Source organism: Clinocottus analis, unplaced genomic scaffold (assembly GCF_023055335.1).
Source record: "Clinocottus analis isolate CAN_PGR_092001 unplaced genomic scaffold, fCliAna1.0.p SCAF_11, whole genome shotgun sequence".
NCBI lineage: Eukaryota > Metazoa > Chordata > Actinopteri > Perciformes > Cottidae > Clinocottus > Clinocottus analis.
The window spans coordinates 19,708,507-19,723,729 of record NW_027175832.1 but is presented as its reverse complement, the minus strand read 5'-3'; the positions used below and the strand labels follow the sequence as shown (position 1 = coordinate 19,723,729).

Below are 15,223 nucleotides of genomic sequence, written 5' to 3'. Positions count from 1 at the left end.
CGTTCCTCCTCCTCACCTCTCCTCTCCTCCCCCTCGCAGGTCCCGAGGGGCTCGGCTTCAGCATAACGTCCCGGGACGTTCCCATCGGCGGCTCGGCGCCCATCTACGTGAAGAACATCCTGCCTCGGGGAGCCGCCATCCAAGATGGCCGCCTGAAGGCGGGGGACCGGCTGCTGGAGGTGAGAGAGAGATACCGATACCTGGACTGTGTCTGGCGCTGATTTAGCTCCACATTTAAAGCCAGCTATAAAAGATGAGGTTCATGGTGACTGGAGCTTAAACCCGGCCGCCGTTGTCTCCCTGCTCAAGGTGAACTGCGTGGACCTGAACGGGCGGACGCAGGAGGAGGTGGTGTCTCTGCTCAGGGCCACGCCCATGGGCGGAGCCGTGGGCCTGCTGGTCCTCCGGCAGGAGGACACGTTCCTCCCCAGAGACGCAGTACGTTGGTCGTCCTCCTTCCTTCAAACTCATGTCAGCGTCACGCATTAAGCCCCTCCCGCTTCCTCCTCCCCCCTCCATGCATGGATACCTATAGGTTATGAGTGTGTGAGAGTGCTTTTAATCCTCTCAGCCGGCGCCGCCGCGTTGTCTTCTCATTTTCCCCGGCTAACGCAACATGCTAACCGAGCATGCAGTTGCTACCAGCCTCAGAGGAAAAACCTTTGTAGCTCAATCTCTCCTCTCCATCTCCTCTCTCCTCTCTGTTCATCCTCCAGGTCCTCTCTCCTTCCTCCCTTAACACTTTTTGTCGGGTTACCTTTATCCCCCCGTCGCAGCGTTTTCGTCTCTCTTTTTTTGGCCATCCGGAGCCGACTCGCCAGATTGATGGATGCAGGTGACGAACAGTCAGTGGAGGAAACAAGAAAAAACAAACTCTCTGCTTGAACATCAATCAGGCCAAATGCTTTCACACGTTACGTCGCGCAAACAGCAAACACAAATCTAACGATGGTGGTTTTTTTAGGACGCGACTGCCGGAGACAGATGCCACTCGCGGCCCCGTGACTGAAAACAGTTTGTGCGTTCGCTGCAACTGTTTGTGTGTTCACTGGGCGCCAGATGTGAAACCAGGTTTGACATCTGGATGCTGCTTCCCCGTCGTTGGAGAAGGAAAGCGAGCTCGTCGACGGCCGAGGCGGAAGAACGCCGAGGCCTTAGCGGAGGATTGTTGTTATTTATTTATTTGTGTGTGTGTCAGTGTTCGCAAGCTTTAAATCACATCGGTGTTTACTCCGCAGCGGCGGTCAATGATTCTCAACGCTATCTCTCTCTCGCCCCGCTAGCTTGGATTTAACACGCGCCTTTATCGAGTTAAAGCATGAGTTATGCCACCAAGCGGCTTTAAATCCCCTCCTCCCCCCTCTGGTCTCTCCTCAGCACCCTGAGGGGTGATGGGGAGGGGAGGGGGGCGTGTTCGGGGGCACAAGCAGCCATTCGCTTGCAAGTGCTGTCAATCAAACTGCTGATTGGTGACAATTATCACAGCGAGAGGGCTGCAGAGGAGGCGATTGGCTGTCTGTCGCCACGGGCAAAGTCAGGCGAGGGGGGGGGCGGCGCTCGATATATACTCATCTGCAGATTAGAGCGTCCGGCTGACTCTGCGTATAGTCGGTAGTTAGATGGTAGGATTTATTTGATGTGTGCAGGGGGGGGGGGGGGGGGGGGCGGTGCACAGAGCGAGCAGCTTCAGTCGTTATCCAGAGCCGCGAGCTCGCAGGCTGAGCTCTCCCCTCACGGGGGTTTCTGCAGGAGCGGACTTGGAGCGCAGTCAAAAAACACAAGAGAGTCCAGAGAGGAAGGAGAACCAGCCACGGCCGGCGCCGAGCTTTACACATGAAACGTAATGCGGCGCAATGGAAAGAATAACAGAAGTCGACAGGCGTCGTATAATTCTTCTTGCAGCTCCCTTGTGCATCACACAAGAAGCTTGTGTTTATGATCTTTAAGCTCCTGGACAAGCTGGGGGACATATTGAGTGACGACATTAGTTATTAGCTTCCCCACATTAATAGCTAATAGTTTAATATTACATCGTAATGTAAATTGGTATTGCTAATGCTAATGTGCTGCACATTAACACACACGTGACGCACAATCCGGAGCGCGGCCTTTTACTGCCTCCTTTCTTTATTGATGTTCATTGCTAAGTGATTATACTGAAGCACGGTCAGCTTTAAATGAAATGATGGATTCAAGTATCCACCACCACGCCCACAGTGTCATTTAACATAATAAACACACATTGCAGTTGTGTTTCTTTTAGGGCAGCTTGTGTGTATTGAGAACACACTTTGTGCACATTTTGTGTGTTCAAAAATCACAATTTATTAGTCAATAAATATTCGCAACACTCCTCAAAGTCCACGGAGCACTTCCTGTTGCTCGTTGAGGGGTCACCTCAGGTCTCTTCTACCTGGTGGAAGCAAAGTGGGTCAACGGAGAGAGATTTATTTATTTTATTTAACACCGGCGGGAGAATAAATCACACTGAAGCCGTCAACATGCAGGACCAGATCCTCAGCAGACGATTTTGACTTTTCGTGCCTCTTAGACTTCTATACAACCAGAGGAGTCGCCCCCTGATGGTCAGGAGAGAGAATGCAGCTTTAACACATGAAGCATATACTTCTATACAACCACAGGAGTCGCCCCCTGGTGGTCAGGAGAGAGAATGCAGCTTTAACACATGAAGCATAGACTTCTATACAACCAGAGGAGTCGCCCCCTGGTGGTCAGGAGAGAGAATGCAGCTTTAACACATGAAGCATAGACTTCTATACAACCAGAGGAGTCATAACTTTGGCTCCTCCCACACACAACCTTCTTGTGTGCTCTGATTTATATTTTTGTGTGTCCCACGTTGATAAATTATTTCTGCTTGATTACCTGTGCTCCTCCTCCTCCTCCTCTAGAATGCTGAGCCCCAGATGCAAAGCCCCAGAGATGTGGTAAGACTCCACCCCAACCTACACTCACACACACACACACATACACACACTCCTCCTCTTGTATTTAGCCTGCACTCCCCCTTTGCATGTAGTGCATTAATCTCACACACACAACACTCGCACAATGTTATCACCCAGTTGGGATGAAACAAACAGCAGCCCGTGGTGCGTTCAAGGTCCGCTAGTAAACCGGCTGGTTAATCAAAGTGCGAGTCACCAGCCGTGCGGATAAATGTTAAGTCCTTAACACAAATTTTAATCTCCAACCCGGAGTCGCTGCGACAAATCACAATTTCATGGTTCATCAGTGTGGACTGTTTGCAGAATAATGCGCTCCATCACTCCCCTCAGAGCGGTATTCGGGGCTTTCACCCCGTCGGCCTGTGTGGATGAGGTTGTCAGTGTCGGCAGACTCACTCGGAGATGTGAGGCGACTAGCAAACGGTCGGTTTAGTTTGTGTTCTGCTTTATTGAGGGGGGGTGTCAGTCTGTGGCTCTCTCGGTGCACATAAACTTTGACGTGACTGACAGTCGTTGTTGGACGTAAACCGCCGACTTTTTTCAGGAAATGAAGTGCAGTCTGGATGTGCCGTGAGAATTATTATGCTCTATAATAATACGGTGGACTCAAAAGTACCACAGGAAAGCATCGTAAAGTAGTGTGGACACGATCTACCATCATGCAATGCGTGGGAAAAATGGAAGAGAGAGCAGCGCGATTGAGAGAAAACTTGCATTCTCTCCTCTCACCAGCAGGGGGCGACTCCTCTGGCTGCGGAAAAGAAGTCTGATTGGCCGTCGCCACCTTTTTTTTGCATCCGATGAACATCGGTTGCTCATATTTGGAGAGCGGAGGAGTGACGGACGTCTCTGCTAGCGGCAGCGACCTGTCAATCATTGTGTAGCCCCGCCCCCTAAAGCGTCCCTTGATTTTTTTTTGGTCTGTTTGACTCGAATGCAGCTTTAACACATGAAGCACAGACTTCTATACAACCGGAGGAGTCGCCCCCTGGTGGTCAGGAGAGAGAATGCAGCTTTAAGAGCAGGAGTTTGCCGTATAGTTTGCAGCGTAATTAAACATGTGCTCGTCGTCCCGTCAGAGTTTACCTTCATCCACTTCATCAACGAGAGTTTGAGGCTCCATCGGGGGATTCGGTCGCGAGCTGTTTTCTAAACACCGTTCCTCTGTTAAAAAGCGGCGACAAGTAGCACTGATTTATGAAGAAATAAAAGTGACGAACTGTGTGGACGCGAGGTCTCCCGCCGACACACGGCCTCATGCATCACATCCGTGAACACAAAGAAGCGTCCCCGATCTCTGGGTTGCACCCCGAGGCGACGGCAGACGCCGTTTGATGGTGAAATCTACCTTCAGTGAGGAAGCAGAAGTACGCACGGCGTCTCCAGCCGCCTCCACCACAGCGGCCATTAAAAGCTCATCCGTCTTCACCGCCGACGTTAAGAAGGCCTTTCGCATTTCCATAACTCTCCGTTTGCACGCGGGAACTTGGGTTGTAATTCACCGGTGTCTTCACATCTGGCACAAGTTGCAGGTAATTGGTTAGCGTTCCAGGAGCGTAATCGGCCGGTTAATTTGATTGGCCGGTCGTAGCTGCCAGCTGTGTTGAGTGATCCTCGCCGCCCGTGGGACCGAGCGCTCGGGCGCGACCGTCGATTATCGCGACGGGCAGCTGGCTCACGGAGACGGGGATCGTCCCGCCGGGTCTGGAAAGAGAGGAGGGGAGGGTTGGCAACCCGGTGGGGAAATGTCACTTCTTTAGCGGGCGTCCCAAGCTAACACCGAGGGGTTCAACCTTTAAAAGGTCTCGCACAGAAATCACAGTTTTTGTCTTTGTTTAGTCTTCTCAGCAACATAAACTCATGTTTACAATGTTTACTGAGGGAATACATCAAGAGAGAAGTAGAGTCATTTATATAGACTTCTATACAACCAGAGGAGTCGCCCCCTGGTGGTCAGGAGAGAGAATGCAGCTTTAACACATGAAGCATAGACTTCTATACAACCAGAAGAGTCGCCCCCTGGTGGTCAAGAGAGAGAATGCAGCTTTAACACATGAAGCATAGACTTCTATACAACCAGAGGAGTCGCCCCCTGGTGGTCAGGAGAGAGAATGCAGCTTTAACACATGAAGCGTAGACTTCTATACAACCAGAGGAGTCGCCCTCTGGTGGTCAGGAGAGAGAATGCAGCTTTAACACATGGAGCATAGACTTCTATACAACCAGAGGAGTCGCCCCCTGGTGGTCAGGAGAGAGAATGCAGCTTTAACACATGAAGCATAGACTTCTATACAACCAGAGGAGTCGCCCCCTGGTGGTCAGGAGAGAGAATGCAGCTTTAACACATGAAGCATAGACTTCTATACAACCAGAGGAGTCGCCCACTGGTGGTCAGGAGAGAGAATGCAGCTTTAACACATGAAGCGTAGACTTCTATACAACCAGAGGAGTCGCCCCCTGGTGGTCAGGAGAGAGAATGCAGCTTTAACACATGAAGCGTAGACTTCTATACAACCAGAGGAGTCGCCCCCTGGTGGTCAGGAGAGAGAATGCAGCTTTAACTCAAGTGTAAATTAAGGAAATGACCTTTGACTCCAGAGGGTTTAGTGCTCTCTCGTACTGACAATGAAGGCAAATCCACCAAATGAAATACATTTTCCCATATTCCATTGTTTTGAGTGTTTACCTTCCTCAAAATAAACATCAACACCAGCGCCATGAGACAGTTCGACTGAAGAAAACACGCCATCGACCCAACTTTCTCTCCTCACCCCTCCATCTGCAAAGCTCTAGATGAGCCTCCTCTTCTCTCTTTCCTGGAACATCAACCTCCATAATGGATTCAGCGCCTTTCAGATGTTATCTGTTGTCCGGCGCTTCAGTTTAAACATCTCGCAGCCAACAACAACAACAACAACAACAACAGCAGCAGCAGCAGCAGCAGCAGCAGCACAAGAAGCTGCGGTGGATCTCGGTGTGCATCTGACACACAGGGCAGCTTTTAATGGATAAGCATCCGCTTTTTAAAGTGAGCTATAGATTTCCAGTCGATGAAGAGGATGTTGAGAGGAAGAGGGCGGCAGCTGAGGATGAACTTCATCATGAAAACGAGATAATTTAATTTGAGAAAAATGCAAATAACAGCAGTAAAAAGAGTTGGAGCCTTTAAAGTGATACAGCAACTTGCACAGCAACAGCCTGCAAAGAGCTGAACATACCACAGAGTGTGGAACGCACACGGTGCATTCACCATGCTGCTCGTGCAGCATGTCACCTGTGTGTTACGAGAGACAGACCGAGAGAGAATGAAAGGGGGAGACAGACAAAGAGAGAGAGAGACAAAAGGAGAGGGAGAAACAGAGTGAGAAAAAATGTGGAGAAAAAAGATGTTTGCTTCCATCAGTCCACCAGAGGCCGTCGCTCCTCCTGCGACACTATTGTGCTTCAAAACAATGCACACACACTTCCAGGTTATGTGTGTGTGTGTCCCACATGACCATGTGACCCTCTGTCCATGTCCTGCATTGACTCTCTCTCTCTCTCTCCCTCTCTCTCTCTCTCCCTCTCCCTCAGCATCCCCGGCAGCCCGTGACGGCGGCGAGACCTCATTGGCTGATCGAGGTAACTTCCCGGCTCGGGGTCATTACGCCGCGTCGGGAGACCGGGGCGATAAAAAAAAAAGTAAAAAAGTCAAACGGGGGACGCTTTGAGCTCCACAAATGGACCGGGAGTCGTTTTACCAATTCATTGCTCCGCCAACGGGGGAACAGAAGCACTCTGTTGGGTTTCCTCTCCTCTGTCCCTCCTCTTCTTCACTTCCATCACCTCCTCTCTTGTTCCTGTCTCTGCCACCTCTTTCCTTTCCACACACACACACTTCAACACACTCCAAGACGCAAATCCTCTCCCTCTGCTCCGGGCGCTTTACAACAGAGCGCTGATCAAAGGCATCCGTCTTTCCCCCCCCGCCCCCACCTCCCCTCTCTGATAGTCCCATAATGGGCCCATAACGTGAACATTTCGCCGCCATTGTTTACGCCATTAGTCACGCGGGCTTATGGGGTTGGGGAATTACGGAGACGCTGTATTGAAAAGCCATCAGCGTGCGGCGGTAATGCTGCGCGGCGGCGACGTGCCAAGATGCTATCTGCCTCTCGCTCTCTTTTTTCTCTCTCTCTCTCTCTCTGAAACACAAAGCCGTTTTGAAACGACGATCTGCGGCGATGGAGGTTTCCTTGATGATGTGATGGAGCGAGTGAGTCGGCAGGAACATCGAAGGCCTTGACGGATGAATCGGCGCGGAAGCATCAGAGGACAATAACATTAGCACGATGACACCTCACATAGTTAGCATATATATAACATATATATATAGATATATGTCTATATATACATCATCATGCCACATTTCATTTGAACACGTGCTAAAAGCCCAACTCTCACATCGTCACCTTCCTAAAATAATGTCCTACGTCATTTTGGGACAAATGATTATTTTCCGCCTGAATCACCTCGTGATACTCAACTTTTGGTCGAAGCTCCTACATCCTCAGGTCATGTGATCCTACCTGTAGTGTAACGTCAGGAGTGTGACTTAGGACATTTTATTTGGCATAAGTCGGCAGCAACAATGTCACTTACGCAATTTTAGGAGCTTTTCAAGATGGCGTTCAGAAGCTAGCATTCAAGCTAGCAGTTTAGTTAGCAAACATAATGTTAGTAGTCTTAACATAGTTTGAGCGGTGTTAGTGTGAGTGTTGTGCAGTGTGTAGAGGAAGCGTGTGTATCCCTCTTACAAGTGTTTTGTGTTGAAAAAATAAGGAGGGCCATTATTTTCAGGAAGGCAACGACATTCAAAAGTTCACGTCACGAAACGGCGGCCATCTTTTCCACATTTTCCTCCTCAAAGCTGCCGTTTGGCATCTTTTCCGTCGTATGTCTCACGTGTTGTTGTCACTATATCCTGACAGAAGCACACGAGACGCATAAGTCAATGCAGCATATATACATTTATATTTCTTGTGTTTTTTACCGAGAATATCTGTCTCGTGTACCACAGTTGGGAAACTGACAATTTTTTAGCAAAAACAGTTATTTTCATAAGTTATCAACTGCAATTTACATTTAAAAATGATTACATCCAAAGCATATTGATCAGGTCCAGCTGAGAAGCTGCATGTCCTGCAGCAGATCCGCCAGTAGAATAACGATGTGATAGTTAGGAACATGTAATAGGAACATATTGCTGATGAGACCTCGCAGCGCCGCGGCCGCGCTCTCATTACAGGAGTTCCATAACTTTTTCTATCGTTATTAGCGCAACAAGAGAGCCGCGGTGATTAATGGCTGCGGCCGCGTGGCAGCGAGCTCGGTGTGTGTGTGTGTGTGTGTGTGTGTGTGTGTGTGTGTGTGTGTGTGTGTGTGTGTTGTGTAAGCGTCCTGTTGGTGGCACCGACAAGTCAATCAGAGAGGGCCATTCCACCGCAGAACGGGCTCTTCGGCTTAATTAAAGTGATGTTTCAAGCTGCCACCTGGCACACACACACACACACACACACACACGCACTACAGCCACCCATACAGCAAACACACTCACAGGATGCAGTTACAGAGACGACACTGAGGGCCTTTTTACTCACTGCAAACTCACAAGCCATATGGCGCTCTTCTCACACACACACACACACACACACGATCAGATGACTACACACAAAGGTATACTCACACACACACACACACACACACACACGCACACGCAGAGCGACACGGAGCAGCTGCTGGTGTAATTGCTCGGGGTTGGATGAGGTTATAAATGGTTTCTAGAGGGTTGTGGAGCTCTAAAGAGAGAGAGCACCGTGCAGGTTGTCCAAAAGGTGGAGAGGGGCACAGCTAGTGTGTGTGTGTGTGTGTGTGTGTGTGTGTGTGTGAGAGAATCGATTCTCCACCTTCACGCTGCAGCCGTCATGTGTCGGCCGTGTGTGTGTGTGTGTGTTGGGCAGTGGAACGTGTGCACGCTGTGCACATGCACAATATGAAAGGATGACATTTGAGTGAGTGCACATGCCGTTCTGTGTCTCACACACACACACACACACACACACACACACACACACACACACACACACACACACACACACACACACACACACACACACACACCTTGCTCTCCTCCTTCATGCTGTGCCACAGGTATTTGATATTCATGGTCTATCAGCACGGAGCTGCAGAGAGACACGATGGAGGGAGGGAGGGAGGGAGCATAATTTTGGTTATATTAGTGTCTATGGCGAGCGGGGGAGCGGTGGAGGGGAAGTGGTTAATGTAGTGATGGAAGTGAGGGAGGAAAAGGGAGTGAGAGTCTGAATAGAGAGAGAGAGATCTGCTACAGTGGGCAGCCAACAATGCTCTCCACGCCTCACTTCCCCTCGGCCAATTACACCCTCCGCTGCCTCCCTCCCTCCTCCCTCCCTCCCTCCCTCCCTCCCTCCTCCCCTGGAGCCGCTCTTTCAGACGCCGTCAAATCGACAGGTTTGTTTGGCCAAAGTTGAGCTCGCTAATCGCTTCAAGCACTGCAGTGGAGGGAAGGGAGGAAGGAAAGGAGGGAGGGAGGGAGGGAGGGAGGGAGAGGAGGAAAGTGTAAATGAGATGCAGAAGAAGACGAGCGGAGGACTCCTGAGGGTGCGAGGCAAATATTAGATGAGCAGGAGAAGTGGGGTAAAACTCATTGGCAGAAGGAAGGAAGGAAGGACAGAAGGAAAGGAAGCACAAGAGGAAATGAAAGAGGAGGTGGCAGGTAGCTGAGAAGACGATGTGCGTCCACACAAGTGTAGTTTTAGCGTTGAATCCTGTCTCATGGTGAGGAGGAAGATGAGGAGGAGGAGCCACCTGTTGCACAGACCTTTCTTTTAATATCCTTTTTCAGGGCGTAAACCTCCAGCTTAGTGCCAAAAAAAGGAGGTGAAGCGAGGGGGAGGGGAGCAGTTGTGATGATAAAAAAGGGAAATAAATTCTAGCAGCGTATAAAGAGACAGGTGGAGGAGGTGAAGGAGGTGGAAGAGGGAGAGAGGCGGAGGCGTCCGTCTCCTTTTGTGTTGCTCATGGATTCGTCCCTTTCATTCACTTTTCATTCACTCTCGCTCGCTCCGTCATTGTCAAGCTCTCTCTCTCTCTTCATCCTCTCCTCCCTCGCTCCCTTCGCCTTTTCACCCTCTCCTCATCATCGCGTCGCCTTCCTCTCCAACCCCATTACTCCTCTCGCCTCCTTTCAGCTCCTCTCTCCTTGAGCTCTTTTCTCTTCCTCGCCGTCGGGTCCTGAAACTATTTGCGCTCGACGAGTCGAGGAGGATTTCTGTCTCTTTGCAGAATCCACAGGTGTGTTTTTAATGTCCACGTTGTGTTTTAACGAGCTCCTCCTCCATCGAGCACAACCAAGAAAGTCAGACATCAGTTCTGTTTATTGATGAAGCCGCCGTTTGACCCATAACACGTCGTGTTCAGTCGTGTAGTCAGCGCTCAGTTCACTCGCTAACCTACGTATAAAAACATAAATACATATATACTTGGATGCAAATTTAGCACTGAAGCAGTAGTTTGACTCCTGGAGGTCAAAGTGTGAAGTTTACGTCATGAATGAGCATAAATAAACGCTAACGGGCCGATTGGTTCAGCAGGATGTGAGATTAGCAGCGGACAGACGGACGGAGAGAGACGCATAATCTCCTGGTGAAGACGATGAAATGGATTAGCTGCCAGCTCTTTGTAGTTAGCCGCTTTTTTATTAGCTTTAAAATAAAAATCTAAATTATATTCCAGAAGAAAGTTTACTTGAACTGCTTTTAATGTACGACTGTGCTTTACTGTTTTTATTTGTTTCATTGCTTAGCTTTTAGGATATTTGAACTGTTATGTAAAGTGACTTTGAGTACCAAGAAAAACACTATTTAAATTAAATGTGTTATTATTTATATTATTATTAAAGATTTGGGCTAAACGACAAATCTGTTTGTAATGCTAATAAAGCTAACCGCTAAGTAGGCTACTGCTCTGTGGGTCAACAGGAGAAAAAGATCCAGGATGATATTTATTTTTCTCTTAGTCTCTTGTGAGCAGTTTAGTCTTGTAGTTTTATATAAACAAGCTCCAGCTGCGCTTCGACACTTTCAACCTCTTTTAAAGTCCGTTGACTCCCACAACGAGGCGCTGATTTCCAATCCAGAACTCGATGTAAAGGAGATAATTCCTTCTCTCCGTTGTCCTCATCTCCGTTAATAGACGTCTTATTTTTAAACTTTGCGTATCGTCTCCACCGATCAGTTGTGCTTTTTTTTTTGAGTCGTTCTAATTCATTCCTCCGTTTTCTCATTCCGGTTTAAAGAGGATTACGTCGTCGTTAGTCTTATTTTATTTAATTGGCCTCGAATTCAATTTCCCTGGGGAGGGAAGGGAGGGACGATCGAATTGGACTTTCTGAAAATAATCGAATTCCCGTCGTCGCCCGACGCTCCTTGTGAGTCTTCTCCTCCTGAAACCTTCGTCATGCTCTCCTTGTCCTTCATCGTCCTCCTTCCTTCCTTCCTCCTGTTCCCTTTTCCTTCCCACTCCACACATCCCAGTCCTGCCCTCCTCTTCCTCTTCTGTCTCCCTCCCTCCGTTCAACGCAGAGCAATTCCATCTCTCTCCCGGCAAACAAAGGGAGCTAATGACATGCTGACACCGAGCCCGATGATTGAATTCATTAGGCGTGCACAATAATTGCCGGGCGCGAGCGTGAGCGCTCTCTCTCTCTCTCTCTCTCTCTCTCTCTCTCTCTCTCTCTCTCTCTCTCTCTCTCTCTCTCTCTCTCTCCGTCTATTCAGAGGACAGCTGTCAAATAACAAGCGGGAGAGAATAGCTTTTTATTGTTGGAGCTGGAAGAGAGAGGGAAAATGAATATGGAGAGAGAGGGAGAAGCACCTGTTGTGGAGGGGAAGGGAGGGAGGGAGCGAGGAAAGGAGGGAGGGAGCGAGCGCTCAGCATGTCAATTAGGCTTCTGTGTTCGTGCAGAGTTGCTGCAGGTTTACCGGCGGTGAGACGCGCTCGGCGTCGGGATCCAGGTGCTCTCGTTCTGTTTGAATCCCTCTTTTCCTTTTTGACTTTCTGCAGGGAAATGTGTTCAAATCTCATGAAGATGAAGATCAGAAAGGGCTGAACTAAAGCGTAGGACCATAAACTATGACGACGTTTAATTCAGAATGAAAACGATAGTAAATCCAACGTAAAAACACGGTTTTATATCATGTGTTTTTATGCCGCGTCGAATACATACACAAACATTGAATGAATCAGAAATACACTCTATCCATTGTTGATGTGGTAAAAGATGTGCGTCTGGTTTTTAATGAAATATATGTGTATAGAGCTATCACTCCAGTGTTATAATGGTACAATGTGTTTGATAATCGCCTAAGAAGACTAATGGATGAGTAGAAAACCCTTTAAAAAAACATTGAAAACCCCTAAAAACCCTTAAAAACCCTTAAAAGCCCTTAAGCAGTGCTGCTGGTGTGAGAAGCTATACAACCGGTCTTCCTTTGAGCTGGTTGAGTATCTGGAGCATCACATTTGTGGGTTCATTTTACTCTCAAAATGACCAGAAAAAGAGTTATATGTGAAAAGAAGCGACAGGTTTTTGCATATTTTCATAAATGAAAGTCTCGGTGAGGCTTCGTGCTCCTGCAGCTGCTTCACAGTTAAACCTCTGGACCTGCGGCAGTTCGGCCTCAGGCCGCTCTCACCTTCCCAACGCAGCGTTGTTGCCCGCTGATCGTGAGCGTGTCGCCCGCTGATTGCTCGCTCGGCGGTTTGATCCCCGGCGGCTCCTCTGGGGAAAAAAAAAAAAGAACTAAATTGCTCCAGCAGCTCGCACGGCGGCCAACTCGCATAAATGCTTCTGGATGAAAGAGCCGTAATGACTGTGGCCCGTCTCCCATCAACTCCATGGAAACTAGCTTCGGGCCAAACAACCCAGAATGCATCTGCTGCATACGTACACGCGAGGCAGCTTCCCGCTTGATCCTCTACGTTCCCCGTGTCCATCTCCCCGATACGATCCTCCAAAAGGTCGAACGCTTTCCGTGTGGACGGACGGCGGCGTTGAGCCGGCATCAGATATTCCAGCAGATAGTCCGTGCCCGCCGGTGTTAAGTACCTGATTTAACACCTCGGAGCGCCGGTCTGTTTAGCGCTAATATATCTGATGGAGCTAATGAGCTCGCGCTCTGATTTACCTCCCTGCTATCCGCCTGCGTTGCAGTTTATATGTGCAAGGGCTTCTTCATTAACCCGAAGAGGCCAAATGGATGTGTTTGCTCTCCGGGCGAGCCGCCGCAGGGCGAGGCCGGTGGGGCTTGCGTAGTTATTGCTTTTTAGTCTCAATTAAATGCTTTTTCTTGACCTGTGTTGCAACTTTTTTGCGCCGCTTTTGCTAACCTGAATCTCTTTCTCTTGTGTCTTTGCCTCCCCTTCTCGTCCCGCAGAAGACGGAGGAGGACGAGTTGGTCCTGACCCCGGACGGGACCAGGGAGTTCCTGACCTTCGAGATCCCCCTGAGCGACTCGGGCTCGGCCGGGCTGGGCGTCAGCGTCAAAGGCAACCGCTCCAAGGAGAACCACGCCGACCTGGGCATCTTCGTCAAGTCCATCATCAACGGCGGGGCGGCCTGCAAGGTACGACAACGCCGCCGCTGTCGCTACGAGACATTGTTAAAGGAGTGGAAAGAAGGAGTTTAAAGTGTGGCATCTATTCTTTTAAGACACCTTTCTTGCTAGCTGCTGCAGGTGAGATGATAGCACTCGTCTCGTCACATGATCAGATGGAAACTTGACCCGGGGCGACATTCACATGCATATTCATATACATATCATGTATTCACAGGGGGCCCTTGACCTCTCCTCTCAAGAGACGTAAAGGAAAATGGCTTCTCTGGAAAGCCACGAGGCTCCGCTTTGCTCCTTAATGATAATCCCATGCAGTTTGGGGCCAAACACATGCGTACACGTGCTATTTGTGCCTGGTTTATTGAGATATTCCTGCACGCTGGGGTCCATAAACAGAGCTGGAACGAGATCAATTGAGTATGACTCTTGATATGTCGACACAAAGCCAGAGACGGAGAGCTTTCAGAGCCTGTTTGGCTCTCATAGGGACATGAATAAATATATAAAGGGGTCTCTGAGCACTTCTCAGAACACAAGTGCGTGCTCGCCGTCCGTTCTTTCACAAATCTCCACATGTCAAAAAGGTTTGTGAGAAATTGTCAAAAGCGTTTAACACCAAAATCACAGCATGTTATTTCCTCTCGGTCTCTTTTTGGTATTTTGGAGAGATGTTTGATCATTTCTATCAACTCTCAAGTGATCAAAAATGCTAAAATGTTGCACCAAATCTGTAACGAATGGTTTCAACCACCCAGAAATTGCTGCAACAATTTATGAGACGCAACAGTTGAAGGTGAACTTCATGTGCTTCCACGTTTCACGACGAATCAGGATGTTTATTCCAGATGAATGACTCGCTGCACAAGCTGCATCATCATAAATCCTCAGTTTCCAGCACCTCTACGTGACGCAGGCGGCTGATCTGCTTTAACCTTTAAAGATTCTCCCTTTTTTTTTTTTGAACAAGTGTGCTTTCTCGGCCGCCAACAGGACGGGCGTCTGCGGGTGAACGACCAGCTGATCGCCGTCAACGGAGAGTCGCTGTTGGCCAAAACCAACCAGGACGCCATGGAGACGCTGCGCAAGTCCATGTCCACGGAGGGCAACAAGCGCGGGACCATCCAGCTCATCGTGGCCAGACGGGTGTCCAAAAGAAACGAGGTGAGGGTCAAAGGTCAATGGAGGGTCGGATTGAGACGTGGGGTGTGGATCCATGTCCTACCAGGATAAAGAAGGTGGTGGATATCTAATTACAATCAAATATGTCAGATTAATACAAAAAGACAGTCATTTCAACAGATATCTCATCACCTATATCAGAGTTCTGCATTATATACATTTACTGAATGTTATTTATCCTATAAAATAACGAATATAACAAATAATACAGCAGATACTTGGTAAAAAACTCTTTTAAAATGATCACAACTACAATTCAAGTGCAAATATTTTCATCGCAACAACAAATTTGGTCAAAGGTTACTCACCCGATTCGGCTATTTCGAGTTTATATCGGCTCGAAATAGCCGAACAGTGGACCGTCGACCCGGAGCGTGTCCA

At 48.8% G+C, this 15,223-nt stretch overlaps 1 protein-coding gene across 4 annotated transcripts in view; it reads left to right on the top strand.

Moving 5' to 3' along the window:
* The window catches only part of pard3ab (par-3 family cell polarity regulator alpha, b), a 165,834-nt gene that overhangs the window by 74,625 nt on the left and 75,986 nt on the right, over positions 1-15,223 (top strand). For all 4 annotated transcript variants that reach the window (XM_068566323.1, XM_068566315.1, XM_068566306.1 and 1 more), the window contains 6 exons: positions 40-179; positions 310-438; positions 2,913-2,948; positions 6,543-6,590; positions 13,484-13,672; positions 14,654-14,824. In XM_068566323.1, coding sequence (XP_068422424.1) covers positions 40-179; positions 310-438; positions 2,913-2,948; positions 6,543-6,590; positions 13,484-13,672; positions 14,654-14,824 — 713 coding nt within the window. The remainder of the gene's footprint in view (positions 1-39; positions 180-309; positions 439-2,912; positions 2,949-6,542; positions 6,591-13,483; positions 13,673-14,653; positions 14,825-15,223) is intronic.